Raw genomic sequence first — 17722 nt, forward strand, 5'->3', positions numbered from 1 at the left:
TGGCTCCTGCAAGGTCTGTCCCCTGGTTCCATGGCCCTCTCCTCCCGGAAGCGGAAGCTGAGTCTGGAGACCCTGGACAGCTCTGACCCTGACTCAGCAAGCCACCTGGATGAGGTTCAGTGGCAGCAGCCCTGTGAGATGCGTGAGGTCCCCCTTCTCTCCCTCTTCCTCCTTTTCACCCTTGAGGCAATCCCCAGGGCGACCCTGGCTGGGATCTGGGGGACACTGTGGGAGGCAGGAGCATGGGGTCCTTGAGGAGTGCAAGGCCAGGTGCAGAGGGAGGCAGGGGCTACAGTGGACGCTGGCCTCTTGGTCCCTTATGAGCCAGTGGCCTGCCAGAGCCCCATCCTGGCAGGGGTTGGGTGGGTGTGGGGCATCCTGTAGGGGACCTGCTAAGCCCCCATAGAGGCTGGTGATGGCTGCATTTCTTCCTGCTCCTCATCCTCTGTGAATGGGTGGGTGTCACTGTTGAGGGGGTGCGCCACTGGGCAGTCTGGTGGATCTCCCGACCCTTGTATGCGGCTCCCAGCAGAGGCTGACAGCTGGCTATCTTCTGTGTGTGCATCCTTGTGTCCCCATGGTAGCACCCCCAGACTCAGACCTGGAGCCTGAGCGCAGCATGGACGTGATCCTGGTGGGCTCCACCGAGCTGCTGCCCTCCCCTCCAACTCCACCAGGCAGAGGTGAGGTCTCACTGAAACCAGAGTTTTGGACCCAAGGCCCAAATTCCTGGGATTCCACATGCCAGGTCCGGCCACCGCCCCTGTAGGTCAAATAAAAAGGCAAGGTGAAGGGCAGAGAAAGGAGATTTATTACACAGCCTAGGACACGCCGTGGGAAGAGGCAGAGGAAGCACTCAGCTCATCTTCAGCCATCTTTGGCTGACATGAGCTGTAGGTTTAAGTAGACAAAGAACTGGGGGCTGGGGGAGAGAGGTGAGGTATGCAGAGTTAAACAGTCCCAGTCACAGGTGTGGTCGGGTTGGTCATTATCTCGGTCCTTGTTCTGGGAGAGGTTCCGGAGTTGTTATCCAGAGTCATTGTCGCCTGGCAGGTGGTCCATCCTGAGGAGGCTTTACTGTTGGGGGTAGTTTCTGTCCCTTGTCATGAAGATGTTATCAGTCTGTCTTTCCTGGAATCCAAGGTGATTGCAAAGTGACTGCAGAGAGAATGGCTTAGAGCAAAGACAGATACAAAATGAAGGACAGATGCCAGGCTTTTTCCTGCTTTTAGTTAATTCGTGGGCCCAAGTAAGTAGTCAGTTTTTGTTTTGTTTTGTTTTTAGCAAAAGCAGTTTGAGCAGCCAGGTGCCGGAGGCTCACACCTGTAATCCTAGCTACTCAGGAGGCAGAGATCAGGAGGATCCGTGGTTCAAAGCCAGCCTAGGGCAAATAGTTCACAAGACCCTATCTCAAAAGAGCCCATCACAAAAGTAGGGCTGGTGGAGTGACTCAAAGTGTAGGCCCTGAGTTCAAGCCCCAGTACCACCAAAAAAAAAAAGAAAAGAAAAGGCAGTTTGAGCACCTTTTATATCATGATGGTGGCTGCTGAACCTAAGCAACATCTGAAATATGCAGGTGTCATTCAGACACTGGGCAGGACAGGTCCAGGCGGGTCAGGCCACCATCAGTGGGGGCAGGGCAGTGGGTGAGTTCTCAGGCCCCCTGACTTAAGACAGACTTTGATGCTGACCTCATGGCCACGTTCAGTAGGAACTGGGAGAAGGAACGGACTCCACATTCCCTTCTTTTCCAGATCTCATTGCCTATGAAGTCACGGTGAAACAGCGGAACATAGAAGGTGAGTCTGCACGCTTGCCTGGGACCAGTCCAAGCGCATGGCAGCCACTGAGAAAAGCGAAAAGCTCGCTTCAGCCGGAGGTAGCTGTGGATGGCGCTGTGCGTGTGTGCACGCCCTCCACCTGCTTCGTCCAAGGCATGCAGTTGAACTTTAATCTTTCGTGGATTTACAGTATCCATCACCACAATCTAATTTTAGAGCGTTTTCAGCACCCTCCAAAGAAAAGTTGCCTCCACAACCGTTCACTGCAGACTCCTGCCTTCCTCGACACCCTTCTCCCAGTCCTAGGCTACCAATAATTTTCCCTTTCTCTGTGGACCAGCCCATTGTGAATTCTTTTTATTTCCATATAAATTTTAGGATCAGCTTGTCAAGGCCTGAAAAAAAAAAAAAAAAAGCCAGCTAGAGAACCTACCTAGCAAGCCTGAGGCCTTGAGTTCAAACCCCTGTACCATAAAAGAAAAAAAAAAAAAAAGTTTGCCAGGCACCAGTGTCTCACTCCTGTAACCCTAGCTTCTTTGGAGGCAGAGATCAGGAGGATCATGGTTCAAAGCCAGCCTGGGCAAAGTCTGGGAGACCCTATCTCGAAAAAAACCATCACAAAAAAGGGCTAAGCCAGCTAGGATTTTGAGAAGGGCCTATTGATTCATTTAGGGAGTCTCACCATATTATTTACGTTTGTTTGTTTATTTATTTATTTTGGTGGTACTGGGGTTTGAACTCAGGACCTCACACTTGCTGGGTAAGTACTTTACCACTTGAACCACTCCACCATCCTGGGAGTCTTTCTGTTTTAACATCAAATCTCCTGATCTGTGGACACAGACGTCTTCTGCTTAGCCCTCCTTGTGGTTTTCAGTGTACAGGTCTTGCGTGTCTTTTTTTAACTACGCCCGGGTCTTTTGCTCCGTGAGGCAAAGCACTCTGGGCTCTGCGTGTTCTCTTTAGACATCTGCCTCTGCTGTGGAAGTTTCCAGGTGCAGACACAGCACCCCCTGTTTGATGGAGGAATGTGCGCCCCGTGCAAGGTGAGCAGCGAGGGAGGCGGTGGGGCTTCCGTGGGCCTCGGAGCAGGAGGACACACACAGCTGCCTTTGCTCTGGCCCAGGACAAGTTCCTGGAGAGCCTCTTCCTGTATGACGATGATGGGTACCAGTGCTACTGCTCCATCTGCGGCTTGGGGGATACACTGCTTATCTGTGAGAGCCCTGACTGCACCCGGTGAGGCACCTTCCCACTGATCCTCCCAGGGTATGGGGTGGGGTTCCTCCCAGGACACCTCCTTTGGCATGGAGCCCTGGCACATGGAAAGCAGGTGTCAAAAGACCTGCATCCACCATGTTTCTTTTCAATATTGTAGCCAAGGTATAGCCGTCCCTCCACTGTTAGGCAGAGGAGTGGAAAAATGCATACAGATGCAAGTTGTGACCAGGAGAGTACAGGGGCATGTTGACCCTCTGTCATTACTTACCAACCTGGTCCCTGCCCTTTGGTCACTCTGGGCCATCCTTGTGTTTACAGTCGCCCACCCCGAGTTTTCTCTGTCCGCTGGCTGCTCCTGCACAGAGCTCTTAGACTGTGAAGGTTCCAGAATATGGGAGAAGGCAGGCAACTTAGGGAAATTTGCAGTCGCCCCTAGCCCACCTCACCATCTTCCATTGCTCTGAGTCCCCAGCCTGCAGCCTCGTAAGCTGAGCTGGACTTCTTCACTCTGATGCGAGTGCCACCCTGCCTTGTCATCCAGTCGGGTCCCCCAGTGGCAATGTCATTTCAGTCATCGTGGTTTTCTGTTTGACTCTAGATGCTACTGTTTTGAGTGTGTGGACATCCTGGTGGGCCCCGGGACCTCGGAGCGAGTCCAAGGCATGAGCTGCTGGGTGTGCTTCCTGTGCCTGCCTTTCTCTCGCAGTGGGCTGCTGCAGAGGAGGAGGAAGTGGCGCGACCGGCTAAAGGCCTTCCATGACCGCGAGGCGGTAAGGAGCACCAGCTCAGGCTGGCCGACCTCGGCCCTGGACCTCACTTGTCTTCCTGCTGCTCACTGGCTGCAAAAGCCCATTTCTTTCTTGTTTTCCTCTTGGAGAGCAGGCATCACTACATGGTCTTCGAATTGTCATAGTGACTGGAGGCATGGCTCAAGCAGTAGAGCACCTGCCTAGCATGCACAAAGCCATAAGTTCAGATCCCAGTACCACCAAAAAGGAATTGTCGTAGCATGGTGTTCCGGCTCTTACAAGCCTGAGAATGAGACACTTGTCCCTGGTAGGAGGGAAGCCCAGGAGAGGTGGCTGGCGAGCTCTCAGCAAAACTCTGGGTGCCAGTGTTGGCCAACACATATGTCCCCTGTCCAGCCAAGGCCACCGGCCCAGCTGTGGGACCTCTTAGGGGTCAAGACCAGACCCAGTGGGCCAAGCGGGAATTGTGAGGTCACTGGAGGTGCGGCAGGTTGAAATGTCCCTCAGCAGATAGGTGTGCACCAAGGGTTACTGTCACCCCCCAGAGGTTGGGAGAGAGGCCCGGGACAGTCTTTCCTGGAGTTTGCACAGCACCTTGCTTTCTGTGAGAGTGCATTTTTGCTGTCTTAGTTCCCAGTTTCTTTCAACCTGCCATGAAAGCCCCCAAAACTCACATAGGAGTGGTGGGAGCCCACTGTGAGGCAGCCCGCGAGCAAGGGACACACCCAGAGCTGTTCAACTCTGTTCCTCCCTCCAGGTCCCATTGACTTTGTTGGCCCAGCAAGATGCAACCAAGCCAAAGCAGAAAAGGGGCAGGCAGAGGGTTTAGGTGCCACAGTTGTCACTATTTGAGGCCAGGGCTACCCGCCTACCTGCTCCTTGTTACTGGTGGGTCTGGGAATGCGATTAGCTGGGAGAGGCATGTACCAACCTGGGATGTCCTCTCTGAGGGGCTCAGTCCCATGAGCCACACTGGCCTTGAGGTCCTCTTCTCTGAGGGTCTTAGCACTGCTCAGCCGAGACCAGCTCTCCAGATGCCAACTGCCCAGCATGCTGTGTCCACATTGGTGGGTGAGCAGCATTCAGTCAAGTCTCGACACCATTTGAGTGCAGGCGTGCCTCCCTCACTGCCCTTTGCAGGTGTCCTTACTGCACTGGGTTTTTGTTGTTGTTGTTTTGGGGGGGGGGGCTGGGTTTGCATTCTTTTTTTTTTAAACATTTTTTCTAGCATATGTTAGTTGTACAGGGGGTTTCACTGTGACATTTCCATATGTGCATGCAGTGGACCTTGGTCAGGTTTACCCCACTATCCTTAGGTTCATCTCCTCCATAGCCCTTTACTGTCCTCTTCAGAAAAGAAGGCGGAGTGAGGCTTTAGAGCCTTCTTCCCTGCCCCTTTAGGGACAAAACCCTTTCCTTTCCTTATGTTAGAGACCCCTGTGCTCCAAGGAGAAATTTCACATCAAAAACATATAAAGTGGGCTAGTGGATGGTTCAAGGGATAGAGCCCCTGCCTAGCAAGCACAAGGCCCTGAGTTAAAGCCCCAGAGCCACACACAAAAAAAGAAAGACTATTAAGTGATGTTCAGAGTGTAGCTGTTGAACAGCAGGGGTGGGGGTGCGGGACTGGGGTCGGGGAGGAAAGAAGCAGAGCGCTGACCTTGGGTTTAGCTCCTGGGTAGGGACATAGAGGCAAGAGGAAGTCCCCAGGCCTTCCCTAGTGTCAGCAGTGCCATGCCGCCCACAGCCCAGCTAGCTGGAGTCCTGACAGGTTGGGGTCAGCCCTGCCTGCTGCCTCCGCCTCCTCCCCAACCTGCCCAATGGCTGCCCGTGTTGGGAATCCATCTCACCACGTGTGGCCTGGGTCTCCCAGCAGCCCCCTCACACAGGCGTCTGTCTGGCTGCTGCTCAGGCTTGGCTCTGAGAGACCTGCATGTGCCCACAACCAGGTGTCCCCCAAGTGTGGCATCCTGTGGGGATCATGGCTTTGGGGCACTTCCAAGTACATTGACCCTGCCTTTGCCTAGCCAGCATCCTGGAAGAGAGGAAGGACCAGGTGTTCCTTCCCAAAGAGTGGACGGACTATGGGGAAGGTGTGTTTGCCAACACAGCCCCTCTCCCCCCATGAAAACTGCCTTTCTGGGGAGAAGACTTGGAAGCTAAGAGCTACCTCTAAAATCAGGAACCCCAACACACACAACCTGGCTTCCCTTTGTGGAGATGTGGGGTCAGGGCAGGAGACTCAGATCTGGGGATCAGTAGAGCTGGCCTTCATTGAGGGGCAGAGCTGATCAGAACAAGGCCAGCCAGACCCGTTCTCTGTGTCTCTGGTGTGTCTAGGGTGAGGCTCAGTTCATCCAGGAGAGATGACTGCAACTTACGGCCCACACAGCAGCCTCCTCTCCTCTCCTGTCCTACTCTCTCCTCCCCTCCTCTTCACTTCTCTTCTCTCCTCTTTACTTTTTCTACTTCTTTTTTTTTTCCCCCAAGTACTGGGGTTTGAACTCAGGGCCTATACCTTGAGCTGCTCCACCAGCCCTTTTTTGTGATAGGTTTTTTTCAAGATAGGGTCTTACAAACTATTGCGTGGGATGGCTTCAGACTGCGATCCTCCTGATCTCTGCCTCCTGAGATTATAGACGTGAGCCACTGTCCGTGGTTATTAGGAAATCTGGACTTTTTAAATACATCATAATGCCACACACAGCAGTTGAGATCAGTTGGGAATCAGGTTTTTTTATTTTTGTTTTTGTTTTGGCAGCACTGAGGCTTGAACTCAGGGTCTCACTCGCTGTACCACTTGAGCCACTTTCTTTTCTTTTTTAATAGGAGAGTCCCCTGGAGATGTACAAAACAGTGCCTGTGTGGAAGAGAGAGCCAATGCGGGTGCTGTCCCTTTTTGGGGACATTAAGAAAGGTGAGTGCAGTGATGTCTGAAGACACAGGACTCTGTAAGAGGGGACCACAGTGTTCCTGATGTCTGCTTGCTGGCTGAGTGTCCAGGTGTCTGGGCTTCCTGGGTGAAGGGATAGAAAGGAATCAGCCAAGCGCCTGTCCTCAGCAACTCTCCCTGAGCCAGGAAAACCGTGGGCCTTGGGAGGGGATGTAGCAGCCAGAGAAATCCTTCAATAACGCCGAACCAGAAGGAAAGGCCCTGAGGAAGACAGTGGGGCTGGAGCCCAGAGAGGGAGCCTTCCCTCCCAGGAGGAGTAGGAGAGGAGGGGAGGCGGAAGAGAAAAAGGAGGAAGAGGAGGAGAAGGAGGGGACAGAGACAGCTGCCACAAGGGCTGAAAAGTGTGGGGGGGCATGCAAAATGCTGTTGATGAGGAGGTGGGGCCTAGATGGCAGTCATACCTTGCAGGTGCCACACACCTGCCTTCCTGCCTCGAAGGAGTGGGGGGCACCCCTCCAGGGAACCCTCCTGCACATGCGTCTCCTAACTGGGCCAGGCCCTGCTCTTTCTGCTGCGCTGACCCCCACTCAACAAGTGCCTTTGAAAATTCCACCCAACACATAGGAGAGCCCTGAAGACGCTCTGGTCTCTGGCCAAATCACAGCCCACTGTGGGCAGTGCCCCCATAGTGTGTCAGAAGGTCCCCATGCAGTGACTGTGACCTCAACACACCCCACGTTAGGAATGTAGAGCGAAAGACACACTCACGAGGGCTCAGATAGTCCAAGTTCTTGCTTGTGGCATCTGAAAAAGTCTTATCCTGTTCCAAGGGTCACCAGCCAGTACAGATGATGCAAGAGTGGATGTCACAGCCAGCCCAGGTTTCCTAAGATAGCACGTGACAGCCCAGCCTGGAAATGCCTAGTTTTGCAACAAATTGCTTGAATTTCTTAAATCAATACTCAGTGAACTTTACTGGCTTAGCTTATCATGGGACAAAAATCTTCTCCCTTGGGCCTCTTTCATTAAAAAGATACAGCTGACTCACTGAAGGCAGGAAAGTCTCCTGGTCGGCCATGGCCTTCTGGGCTCCTTGCAGGGCAGAACCAACATCAGCTCTCGGTGCCCTTGTCTGTCTCCCTCCAGAGTTAACGAGTTTGGGCTTTTTAGAAAATGGTTCCGGTTCTGATGGAAAACTGAAGCACTTGGACGACGTCACAAACATAGTGCGGAGAGATGTGAGTACAGAAGCTGTGTTCTTGCCAGGCCAGTACAGGGGTGCCAGATTCCTGGAGACACTGTAGGGTTCAGGGCAGGAGGGAGAGTTGAGCCAGGCAGGGGGCAGGAGAGGCAGGAGGGGAAGGAGAGGAGCAGGGGTACACAGGAGAAGCCAAGTGTGGGGCTACCTGGGTGCACTCCACTGCTGGGGTCTCCTGGGTTCATGCCTGGGATGCCGGACCTGGCAAGTGAGCGCCCCAACTCAGTCGCTACCTACTAACCTAGTGCAGAGGGAGGGTGGCGGAGGAGGTTCATTCCATGACCCCTGCATAGCCCTCCGCCAGAGGTGGTCACTCCACCGAGCATCTTGGAGTTCAAGTGGCTGATTCCTAAGGTCTGTGCGCACTGCCCAGCAGTGGGGAATGGAGCCCAGTCTAACCTCTAAAGAAGATGCTGAGTCTAGAACCAAAAAGCTGCCAATTACTTGAAAATGTCCTCCAAACTCTGCAGTGACTGATGGGGTCCTGGCCCTGTACTCTCCCTGCAGTGGAACCCTCTGCTCTGGAGGCTCCTCCCTGAAGACAGTGCTTCCTTCATGGGGCAGGCAGCCCACTAGCCACTGCCAATAAGTGCACTAAGCCTCTGCGGACAGATAGTCGGGGTGCAGGTCTTAGATCTAGCCCCCCGACCCCCTGCTTCCTCCCTGTCCACACACCCACCCAGGCCTTTCTTCCAGTGATCCAGTCCGGGCCACAAAGTCCCACCTGCACACCTGAAGTCAGATACAGTGTCTGGCGAGGGCACTCAGTGAAGCACGAGGAGTTGGGGCTCAGTATAGGATTCAGCCAGCGGACAAGTGAGCCAGGGATGTCTGAGAAGCAGGGGTCTGTTCTGGACCGGGATCCCATATTTGGGCACCTTGCAAACTTTTATTTACCAGAATGACATGGAGTGACAGTGGTTATGGTTGATGAAGCAGTGACCCTCCTGTCAACCCAAGAGGAGCCTTGGGCCACTCATCCATGTGGAGGCAGGGTTGTGGCTGTTTCTTTTCTTTTCTTTTCTTTGTGGTGCTGGGGTTTGAACTCAGGTCCTCACACTTGCTAGGCAGGCACTCTACCACTTGAGCCACTCCATCAAGACAGGGTCTCGAGAACTATTTGCTGGGGGCAGGTTTGGAACCTCAGTCCTCCTGATCTCTGCCTCCTGAGTAGCCATCAGCACCCAGCTGGTGGTTTTGTCTTCTCCCCACTCAGCCGGGGAGTGACCCCATCTGCTTATGGATTTAAATGCGGATTGTTTATGTCATGCAGGAAATGTCTGCCCTCCGCGGCTGCTCCCAGCTGCCGGCTCTCTGCAGTTCCCCGTACACACACAGACTGCTTTGGGGTGGCCCAGCAGAGGCTGACAATGGCTCTGCCTGGAGGAGGGGGCAGGGCCTTGGGACTCAGGGTCTCTGCGTGGGGTCTGCATCTCCCCTCACTTGGGGAGAGGAACAGCATGCCTCTGACTCTTGCTGATCACCAGGGAGGAACACTCGGCTCTCAGCCAGCACCCTCCCATTACAATCACAGTGACTGTGTGCCTATGTCCCCTAGGTGGAGGAGTGGGGCCCCTTCGATCTCCTGTACGGCTCGACACACCCCCTAGGCCATACCTGTGACCGTTCTCCTGGTAAGAGATGCTTCAAGACACAGGCTGCCATTGGCTCCAGTCACCCAGGAGATCTCCCCAACCCTGTGCCTCTACACCTTTCCTCTCCCCCACGCCCCCATGCCACCCCAGCTCCTCAGGCAAGGCAGAAACTGCATTTGAAAGCTAGCGTCCTCCACTAGCTGCCACCTGTGTGGGACAAATTGCACGTTTGGTATGCTCAGTTTGTGAGTTGTGACTTAAGTGGACACCCACACACTCATCACCATGACATAGAGTGAAGGTGCCGTCACCCCCAAAGGCTTCCTCTTGCCCCTCCCTGCTCTCCCTCCACCCCCAACAACTCCTGCTCTGTGCTGTGCCAGTGGCTTGCTCTTCTGGAGCTTTATCCAAAAGGCTCCACTGACCACATGGCCATCCTGCCGTTGTGCCCTCCCTGTAGGTCTTCATTGTAACTGCTGTGGTCCCTGCTGAACACCAGGCCTCTCCCGTGAGGCTGGGGTCTGTGGCCCTGTCACAGTAAACCCTGGGCCCCAAGGGCTCATTGCTCCTGACGGGACAGCATTGTGATGGGGAGGAGGATGCCCCCTGCCCAGCCCCCTTCCCCCTCCCCTCCCGTCCCTCAGCCCTGCCCTCATGCCCAGGCCTCTGATCCACCTGATCCGGCCCCACTGCACGGCAGGCTGGTACATGTTCCAGTTCCACCGGCTGCTGCAGTACGCACGGCCCCGGCTGGGCAGCCAGCAACCCTTCTTCTGGATGTTCGTGGATAACCTGCTGCTGACCCAGGATGACCAGGCCACAGCAACACGCTTCTTTGAGGTGCGTGTAGGGCTGGAGGGCCTCTTCTGGCCCACATCTCCCAGTGAGATCTCGGGGTCCTGGGGAGGGGCTCAGCTTGCTCCTAGACTCTAGGACTCCTCCCTTGAGGTCTCGGCTGGCCAGGGCCCTAAGGTCGAAGTGTACCTGCGGTACCAACTGTGTGATCTCTCAACACACAGGCTCCTTCAGGGACAGCCTCAGAGGGTGATCCCATGTCACACCACTCCTGTACGCTCAGGTCACAGCCACGGCCTTGCCTCCTTCCCATGGATCTGTGCTGGCCTTAAGTGTAGCCAGTTCGGGGCTCAGGGGCTGATTCTGCCCAGGGCTGACTTGGGCTGGGTCTTCTAGGAACATCCTTAGGGGTTAAGCACAATCAAGTCGTGGCCACAGGACATGAGAGAACAAGGCTGGGAGGGAAGAAGTTTACCGTGTCCATGGGTCGCAAAAGGGGCGCAAGGGAGGAGAGGGACTCGATCAACCCTGGCAGTAGGAGAGTTATACAGCAAGCCGGGCAATCAGGTGCTCAGCGTGGGTGTTGTTGAGGGATTTCATCTGGTCTCAGGGTGGGCTGGTGATATGGTCACTCCAGAAGTAAGATTTCTGGGTCTAAGAGTAAATGGACCTGTGGTTCTCTCAAACGTCACCATCTATCCCCTGGGGGACTGGCTGCTGCCCACATCTCCACAGCCATGGACTAAGAGTGACCATCGTAGTGTGCGTGAGCAGTCTCATCCAGTTCTGGGTCCGTGTCCCCCCAAGGGCATCCTTTCTGCTCTCCCTCCTGTGCTGTGTGGGCTTCTCCGTGTGATTGGTTTTGATTTGTGTCTGTAGAACACATTAGTTTGGCTCCTGCAATGACAGCTGAGTTGTGAGACTTTCTATTTAATCAGTTCTTCAGCCAACGGTTGTTTTCCTTATGATTTTATGCCTGCAATGTCTTTCTCTTGTCCCATGGAGTTAGCAGTACTCGTGGGACAGTGTGGGGTCACAGCAGCAAGGGGGACATCCTGTCTTGCTCCATTTTCATGTTTCTAGGGTCTCCCTCATCTGCAGATTCTGGCTTTGAAACTGCTGTTGACATAGTTCATTATGTTGAGGAAGTTCCCATTGATTGCTGCTTTTAGTATTTTTATCAACCATGGCTTTCAGTTTGTTGGATTTTGTTCAAGTGTTTTTTTTGGTGAGACAGGGATTTGAACTCAGGGCTTTACACTTGCAAAGCAGGCACTCTACTTCTTGAGCTACACTTATATTCCATTTTGCTTGGTTATTTTGGAAACAGAGTCTTGTGAACTATTTGCCCGGGCTGTCCTTGAACCAAGATCCTCCTGATTTTAGCCTCACAAGAACCTAGGATTAGGGCATGAGCCACCATCACCAGCTCAAGTGTTCTTTTTAATGTCTATGGAGATAATTTACATAATTTCCCTCTTTAGATCTATTAATATGATATAATATACAAATAGTTTTTCTTGTAATGAATGGTCCTTGCATTCCTGGGGTATCCACCTGGTCATGGTGCTTTGTTTTACTCTATGGAACATCATTTCATTGAGGATTTTTTGAGATGACAAATGCAAAAGGTATTGGCTTTCAGTTTTCTTTTTTGTGGGATTGTTGTCAGATTTTGGTTTCCGTGTTGAACTTGCTTCATGAAAGTATCTGAAAAGCTTGATAGAACTCTGTGAAACTGTACTGCTTGTTGCTGCTGCTGTAAAATCTATGGAGCCCCACCTGCTAAGATTCTATCTTTCTGAGTGAGTTTTGGTAAATTAAGCTTTCCTACGATATAATCCATTTCTCTGTAGTTTTTTAAATTATTTTTACCGAGCTAAGCAAAGAGGCTCCATGGCTCTCTTACTTTCTTCTTTTTGGTTTTGTTTTTTGTTTCTGTTTTTGTTTTGCAATACTGGGGTTTGAACTCAGGGCCTACACCTTGAGTTCCAAGGGCTGTTCCACCAGCCCTTTTTTGTGATGGGTTTTTTTCAAGATAGGGTCTATTTGCCCAGGCTGGCTTCGAACCTCGATCCTCCTGATCTCTGCCTCCTGAGTAGCTGGGATTACAGGTGTGAACCAGCGGTGCCCGGATCTTACTTTCTTCTGTCTGTGGTTATTAGGAAATCTGGACTTTTTAAATACTGACATCATCATGCCACTTACAGCAGCTGAGATCAGTTGGGAATCAGGGTTTTTTTGGAGGAGGGGCAGCACTGAGGTTTGAACTCCGGGTCTCATGCTTGTCAGGTAGGTGCTGTACCACTTGAGCCACTCCACCAGCCGTTTGTGTTGCGATGGGTTTTTTTCGAGATAGGGTCTTGCAAGCTATTTGCCCAGGCTGACTTCGAACCGTGATCCTCCTGCTCTCTGCCTCCTGAGTAGCTGAGCCACCGGTGCCCAGCTCTGGGTCAGGTTCATAAGTTGTACTGTTTATCAAAAACCTACTGCTGCAATAAGTAACTGTGGGTTCAAGTGAAAAACCTCACTCCCTAAGCCCTGTTCCATTTATGCACAGACAGAGAGGGCAGCAAAAATATTGATTTGTTACTATTTAGCACTTAGGTGTATAGGTCAAAATTAATTGCTCCCAAATCAGAAGTTAGCACCAAAAGGAAAGTCCTGGTGTTCTCCGTCTCTCTACTTTGCTGTTGGAGCCTCATTCCCACTGACAGTGAGAAAGCTGAGCGAGGCTTAACCTCAGCAGCATGCATGTGTCTCCCTGGCCTGCCCTGCGCTCCCCCGTCCCCCCACCAAAGGTGTCAAGACACAGGAGGTGGCGCCAGGGATACTTAACAGCAGGGGTTGGGTTGGGGCCTCTTGGCTCTGTTTCTCTTGCACATCTCTGTCCTGTCCTCAGTCCCCTCCCCAGCGAGGGGAGGTGGGTCTCCGACCTCTGTGCCCTCCTCCTCTTCTCCTTCCTGGGCTTCTGGAGAGACTGAGCCCAGCACAGGAGAGCCCGAGGCTCTTGCCAACCGCGGGGTGTGTGTGCAATCAAGCAGCAAAGCCTCCCCACTTCCGGGGAACTCTTCTGACTGTCAGAGAGTAGGACTTCTCCTTAATGGGAATCTGCTCTCACTGGAGGGGCCGATGCCCCATTTCTGTGGTGGGGGAATGGCTGGCCACAGGACCTGAGGGATAAAGAAGTGTACCGTTTAAATGGTTTAAAGTAACAAATCAGCTTTTTCCTTATAAGATGATCTGTAGGAAGAAGGTGTGGTGTGTAAGGAGTGCCACTTAGGTGCAGTCAACCTAGAAGTTTTGCCCACCATGTTCAGGCCCCCTGGGGCAGCGGGGAGGAGGTCACTGTCTGCATCACGCTGACTCACAGCCCACCTCCCCTCTGCAGATGGAGCCCGTGACCCTGCAGGACGTCCGTGGCAGGGTCCTCCATAACGCCGTACGTGTGTGGAGTAACATCCCAGCTGTGAAGAGGTATCTTCTGGGCAGATGAGGGCCTTGGGGCTGGGAGGGCCATTGACACAGCCCTGGATTCACCAAGGACACGGGGTCAGAGGACACAGGGTTTTGCCTGAGCAGCCCTGCACCTGCCAGGCTCATCCTGGGAAGAATACACAAAGCCCGGACACAGCCACCGGCCTCATGCTCCCGACTACATTCCTGTGGCCCCAGCCTTCCAAGGCTCCACCTTACACACACCCACCCCTGCAAACCCACACTCTCATTCACACACACACCTCATGTTCACTCACACGCTGATACACACATGACTCGCTTTCACAGTCACGCAACTCCCACACAGCCTGCACTCAGGTCGAACCAATAGGTTCCTACCTTTTCCTGCCTGAGAATGGGTTTCTGGAAACTTCTTCCTACCCACCTCAACAATTCCATCATTCTTCTGGCTCCCAGCCACTGCACAATCCCACAGCCTGGTGCCTGCCAGGTACTATGAGGTACCCCTCACCTGGCCACTCCCAGGATTTGTGTTTCTGTAGCACTAAGGTGAAGCACGTTCCAAAATGCTCTCTTTTTTTGAAAGCTTTGAAGGTCACTGCCCCTCCTGCATGCCACTTCCTCTCCCTGTGTGCTGCTGGCCATTTGTGGGCCAGCAGAACGGGGGGCGGGGCAGTGGGGCTGGGACATGGCACTAGCCGCAAGAGGAGCCAGCTCCCCCTCCTGCCAGCCGCTGGCCTGGCAGGTGCGTTGACCTCTACTCAGGAGTGGAGTAGGAAAACACTTTAGAAGTATTTGTGTGGCAGGTACAGCCTGACCCGCCTACACAAATCTGCTGTGTAAAGGGCACCTGCCCTCCACATCTCATGCTGTCCCCCCTAGTGGCACCTGCTAGGTTTAAGCCTTGGGACTGGCAGCTCCCTCCGCCCATTCTGAATGAGACACCCCTTAGGACTTCACTGTCAGCTTGCAGCCCCTTGGGTGGTTGAGCTGGGTACACCTGGGCTGTGTTCCTGGGTTCCCCTGGTTCCTGAAGGGAGCCAGAAGCTGTCTTCCCTCCCAGACTCAGGGTGTCTAAGTAGTGAGGTGAGAGACACATACTCAGTGAGTAGAAAGCACTTTGTGAAGACTGGACAGCTGCCTCTGGGTGGCCACTGGCATCCCTGTGACAGTGGAGATAACCCCTAAACCCCTAGGGAGGGATGCAGGGGGAGTTTGGGGGGCGGTGCGGGTCTGGCACCTCATCCGTGGCCTTCACCAACCCCAAAGTAAAGCCAACAAGTGTTTCCCACCTCCTGGTGGGGTCTGGGCATATGAGAAGGGGGTGCTGGGTGCCACATTTCAAAGGCCTACCTCCCCACAAGGTCTCAAGTGGCAGGCTGAGGGTCCTTCTCCTCTCCCACCATTTTCTGCTGCCCAGAGCGGGGCTCACATGCTTCCAGCACAGGGACCCTGATGCTCCACAGAGCATCTAAGTGCTAAGGATCCCTGGGAGCTCTCGGAGACTGACTGACCTTTGCCTCTGAGCCCTGTGCCCCAAGTGGGCCCCTACCTGGAATGATCAACTCCTGATGGCTCCTGAGTCTCCTTCTTCACACTGAAAGGAGACACACTAGGCTGGACCGAAGGTCTGGTCCTTTAGGATTCTGCCATCCCTGTCATCAGTCCTCCACCTGCTTCTGGCAGGACCAGCTCCTCCAGAGCTGGAGGCAGGAGTGTGGCAGAGGTATCCTGTCCATTGCTTTGAGGATTCAAGGAAGTGGACAGGGCCTTCTGGGGGCATTTATCCTAGACACCCGGACAGTCAGACCCCTTCACGCCACAGGGGCTGGGAACCCCTCCAGCCCACTGGAGCATGGGGTGCTGAGTTTGTAACGAGCAACTCTCTCCTTGGCAGCAAACATGAGGCTCTGGACCCTGAAGAGGAACTGTCACTGCTGTCCCAAGCCACACAGAAAGCAAAGCTGGCCACCCAGAGACCGGCCACACTTGTGAAGAACTGCTTTCTTCCACTAAGAGAATATTTCAAGTATTTTTCTCAGAATTCAGTTCCTCTTTACAAATGAGTCATAACCATGACAAAAAAGATTTCTTAGAACAGTAACAACTTCCCTCGTATTGTCTTTTTCCCTCTTCGGATTATTATTTTATTTGCTTTCCTGACGTTGGATTTTTCATGGGGCTACAGACTCATCTCCTGTTCGGTTCCCATGATACAGGAGTCCTCCAAGTCTCAGGTGAAGCACCCTGCTGCAAAATCTCAATGTGACAGCACATGTTGTATTTCCTGAGAGCATTTCTGTGTTTCTGTTGCGAAGTTTGGAATATATTTATTGTAAGAGGTGATTAGTCACGTTTTGGTGTCTTACGTGTAAGCACCGCCTTTACTGTGTAGAGCACCGGGCAAGTGGCAAGACATTTCTGGAGGCTTCAGCACATGTTCTATCCAGGCTCCATCCGAGCACATGGTTGGCACCTTTGCTACCTGACTGCTATTGGTTTTGATGGTTAAACCCACTCATCTTCATGACAGCTGCATGAAGTACCCAAAGCACAGCAAAGTACAGAACGTCACACTTGGTGAGCAAACCATGTAGCCTTTTGGTCCTAACAGAGGGAATTGCTTTCAGAAGCCAGGTTCCCAGAGGCAATTCAAATTCGAGAAGACAAAGCCACCAGACAGCATGGCCTGGGTAGCTTTTCATCACAGGTGGGGCATCCACAGGGCTCTTTCTCGATGAGCCAGCTCACCACCACCACCGTGGCCCCCCACACTCAGGGTAATTAATCAGATTCAAGGTAATGCACATGCAGACTTCCTGTCTTGGTTTGAGAGAAAACATTTCTGTGTTTTTAAGGCACCAAGGGTGTGGTGGCTAGCTGTGGCAGCAGCAGGGGGAAAGATCAGCTTTCTCCAACCAAGAATTAGGCCTCACTCATGGACCGGGGACTGTGACCTCCAGTATATGAAGGTCAAGGTGCCCTGTCAGAGGGCCTGCCAGTCTCTAAGCAGACAGGTGGACACTTTTCAATTCTGTATCTTCCATGTCTTCTTAGAGAGAGTTGCACAAGTACATTTCTTCTCTGGTTCTTCACATGCACAGCACCTGAGAGACAGTCATGGTCAAGGGAAACCTAATTCTTCCCTCAGCTACAGGGCATATCCTAAGGAGTGTTCTAGTTCCTCATTTGGCAGTACTGGAGTTTGAACTCAGGGCCTCACACTTGCTAGACAGGCACTCTTACCTCTTGAGTCACTCCCTCAGCCCTATTTCCTCATTGGTATTAAAATCCTGGTGATAGGGCAAGCCTGTAATCCCAGCACTTGGGAGGCTGAGGCAGGAAGATCTGGAATTCAAGGCCAGCCTGGATTATGTAGGAAGACCCTGATTCAGAAAAAGTCCTAGGTGTTTGCAACCCATGAACTGGTGTGGTGCCTGTTAACTCATAAGCACACTATCTTATGAGCATTACCTTAATCACCACCCCATGAGGAAGGTGTGACTACCTCCACTTTACGGGTGGGGGAAACTCAGGCAAGGAGGGGCACACAGCTCCCATAGAGCCCACCTCAGATTTGAATCCAGCCATTTGGTGCCCCTGCTCACAGGTGCCCCTCCCCTGCAGCTGCCCAGTCCTGCCCTATCCTTCCCTTCTAGCCTGGCTGCAGTACAGGACACCACTTCCCTGCTGTGCCCACCCACTCAGACTCTCCATGCTAGAGTGGGCCTGACAGCAGCACAGGGCTCTCTGGGCTCTTTGAAGGGCTGTCCAGTAAGTAGAGCCCAGGCCTTTGCCCCCACCAACCACAGCGTTGCCATGTGAGTCCTTTCAACCACTGTCCCCCCACCACCATGGGACAGCACAGTGCCCTGGCCTGACATGAGGGGGGATCCAGGTGGACACCGGGGTGTGGGGGATGCAGTGCAGTGCATGTCCTTGGGCCTGTCCAATCAGAGAGAGGCAGGATT

At 53.1% G+C, this 17722-nt stretch overlaps 1 protein-coding gene across 3 annotated transcripts; it reads left to right on the top strand.

Moving 5' to 3' along the window:
• The first annotated feature begins 577 nt into the window (after positions 1–577).
• Dnmt3l (DNA methyltransferase 3 like) lies at positions 578–15858 on the top strand. 3 transcript variants are annotated; one of them, XM_020167866.2, is made up of 11 exons: positions 578–683; positions 1755–1799; positions 2748–2827; positions 2908–3020; positions 3601–3772; positions 6581–6668; positions 7791–7882; positions 9461–9536; positions 10198–10337; positions 13684–13769; positions 15631–15858. In XM_020167866.2, exons 1-11 carry the CDS (start codon positions 578–580, stop codon positions 15815–15817), a joined length of 1185 nt encoding a protein of 394 aa, XP_020023455.1. In that variant the 3' UTR covers positions 15818–15858. The 3 variants fall into 3 exon arrangements, with proteins under 3 accessions (XP_020023455.1, XP_020023454.1, XP_020023457.1); XM_020167865.2 differs by having other exon boundaries at positions 15649–15858; XM_020167868.2 differs by lacking the exons at positions 578–683; positions 1755–1799; positions 2748–2827; ... (1 more) ...; positions 3601–3772; positions 6581–6668 and having other exon boundaries at positions 7826–7882; positions 10160–10337; positions 15649–15858.
• Positions 15859–17722: the final 1864 nt, after the last annotated feature.

The sequence above is a fragment of the Castor canadensis genome, chromosome 5 (genome assembly GCF_047511655.1).
Source record: "Castor canadensis chromosome 5, mCasCan1.hap1v2, whole genome shotgun sequence".
In the NCBI taxonomy this organism is placed as follows: domain Eukaryota; kingdom Metazoa; phylum Chordata; class Mammalia; order Rodentia; family Castoridae; genus Castor; species Castor canadensis.

What these genes read in the sequence shown, in the direction of transcription:
- Dnmt3l (XM_020167866.2), top strand. Translation starts at nt 578, where the DNA reads ATGGTAGCACCCCCAGACTCAGACCTGGAGCCTGAGCGCAGCATGGAC. An exon ending in TCCAACTCCACCAGGCAGAG is followed by an intron (nt 684 to 1,754) that starts GTGAGGTCTCAC and finishes CTTCTTTTCCAG; the next exon opens with ATCTCATTGCCTATGAAGTC. An exon ending in CAAACATAGTGCGGAGAGAT is followed by an intron (nt 7,883 to 9,460) that starts GTGAGTACAGAA and finishes TATGTCCCCTAG; the next exon opens with GTGGAGGAGTGGGGCCCCTT.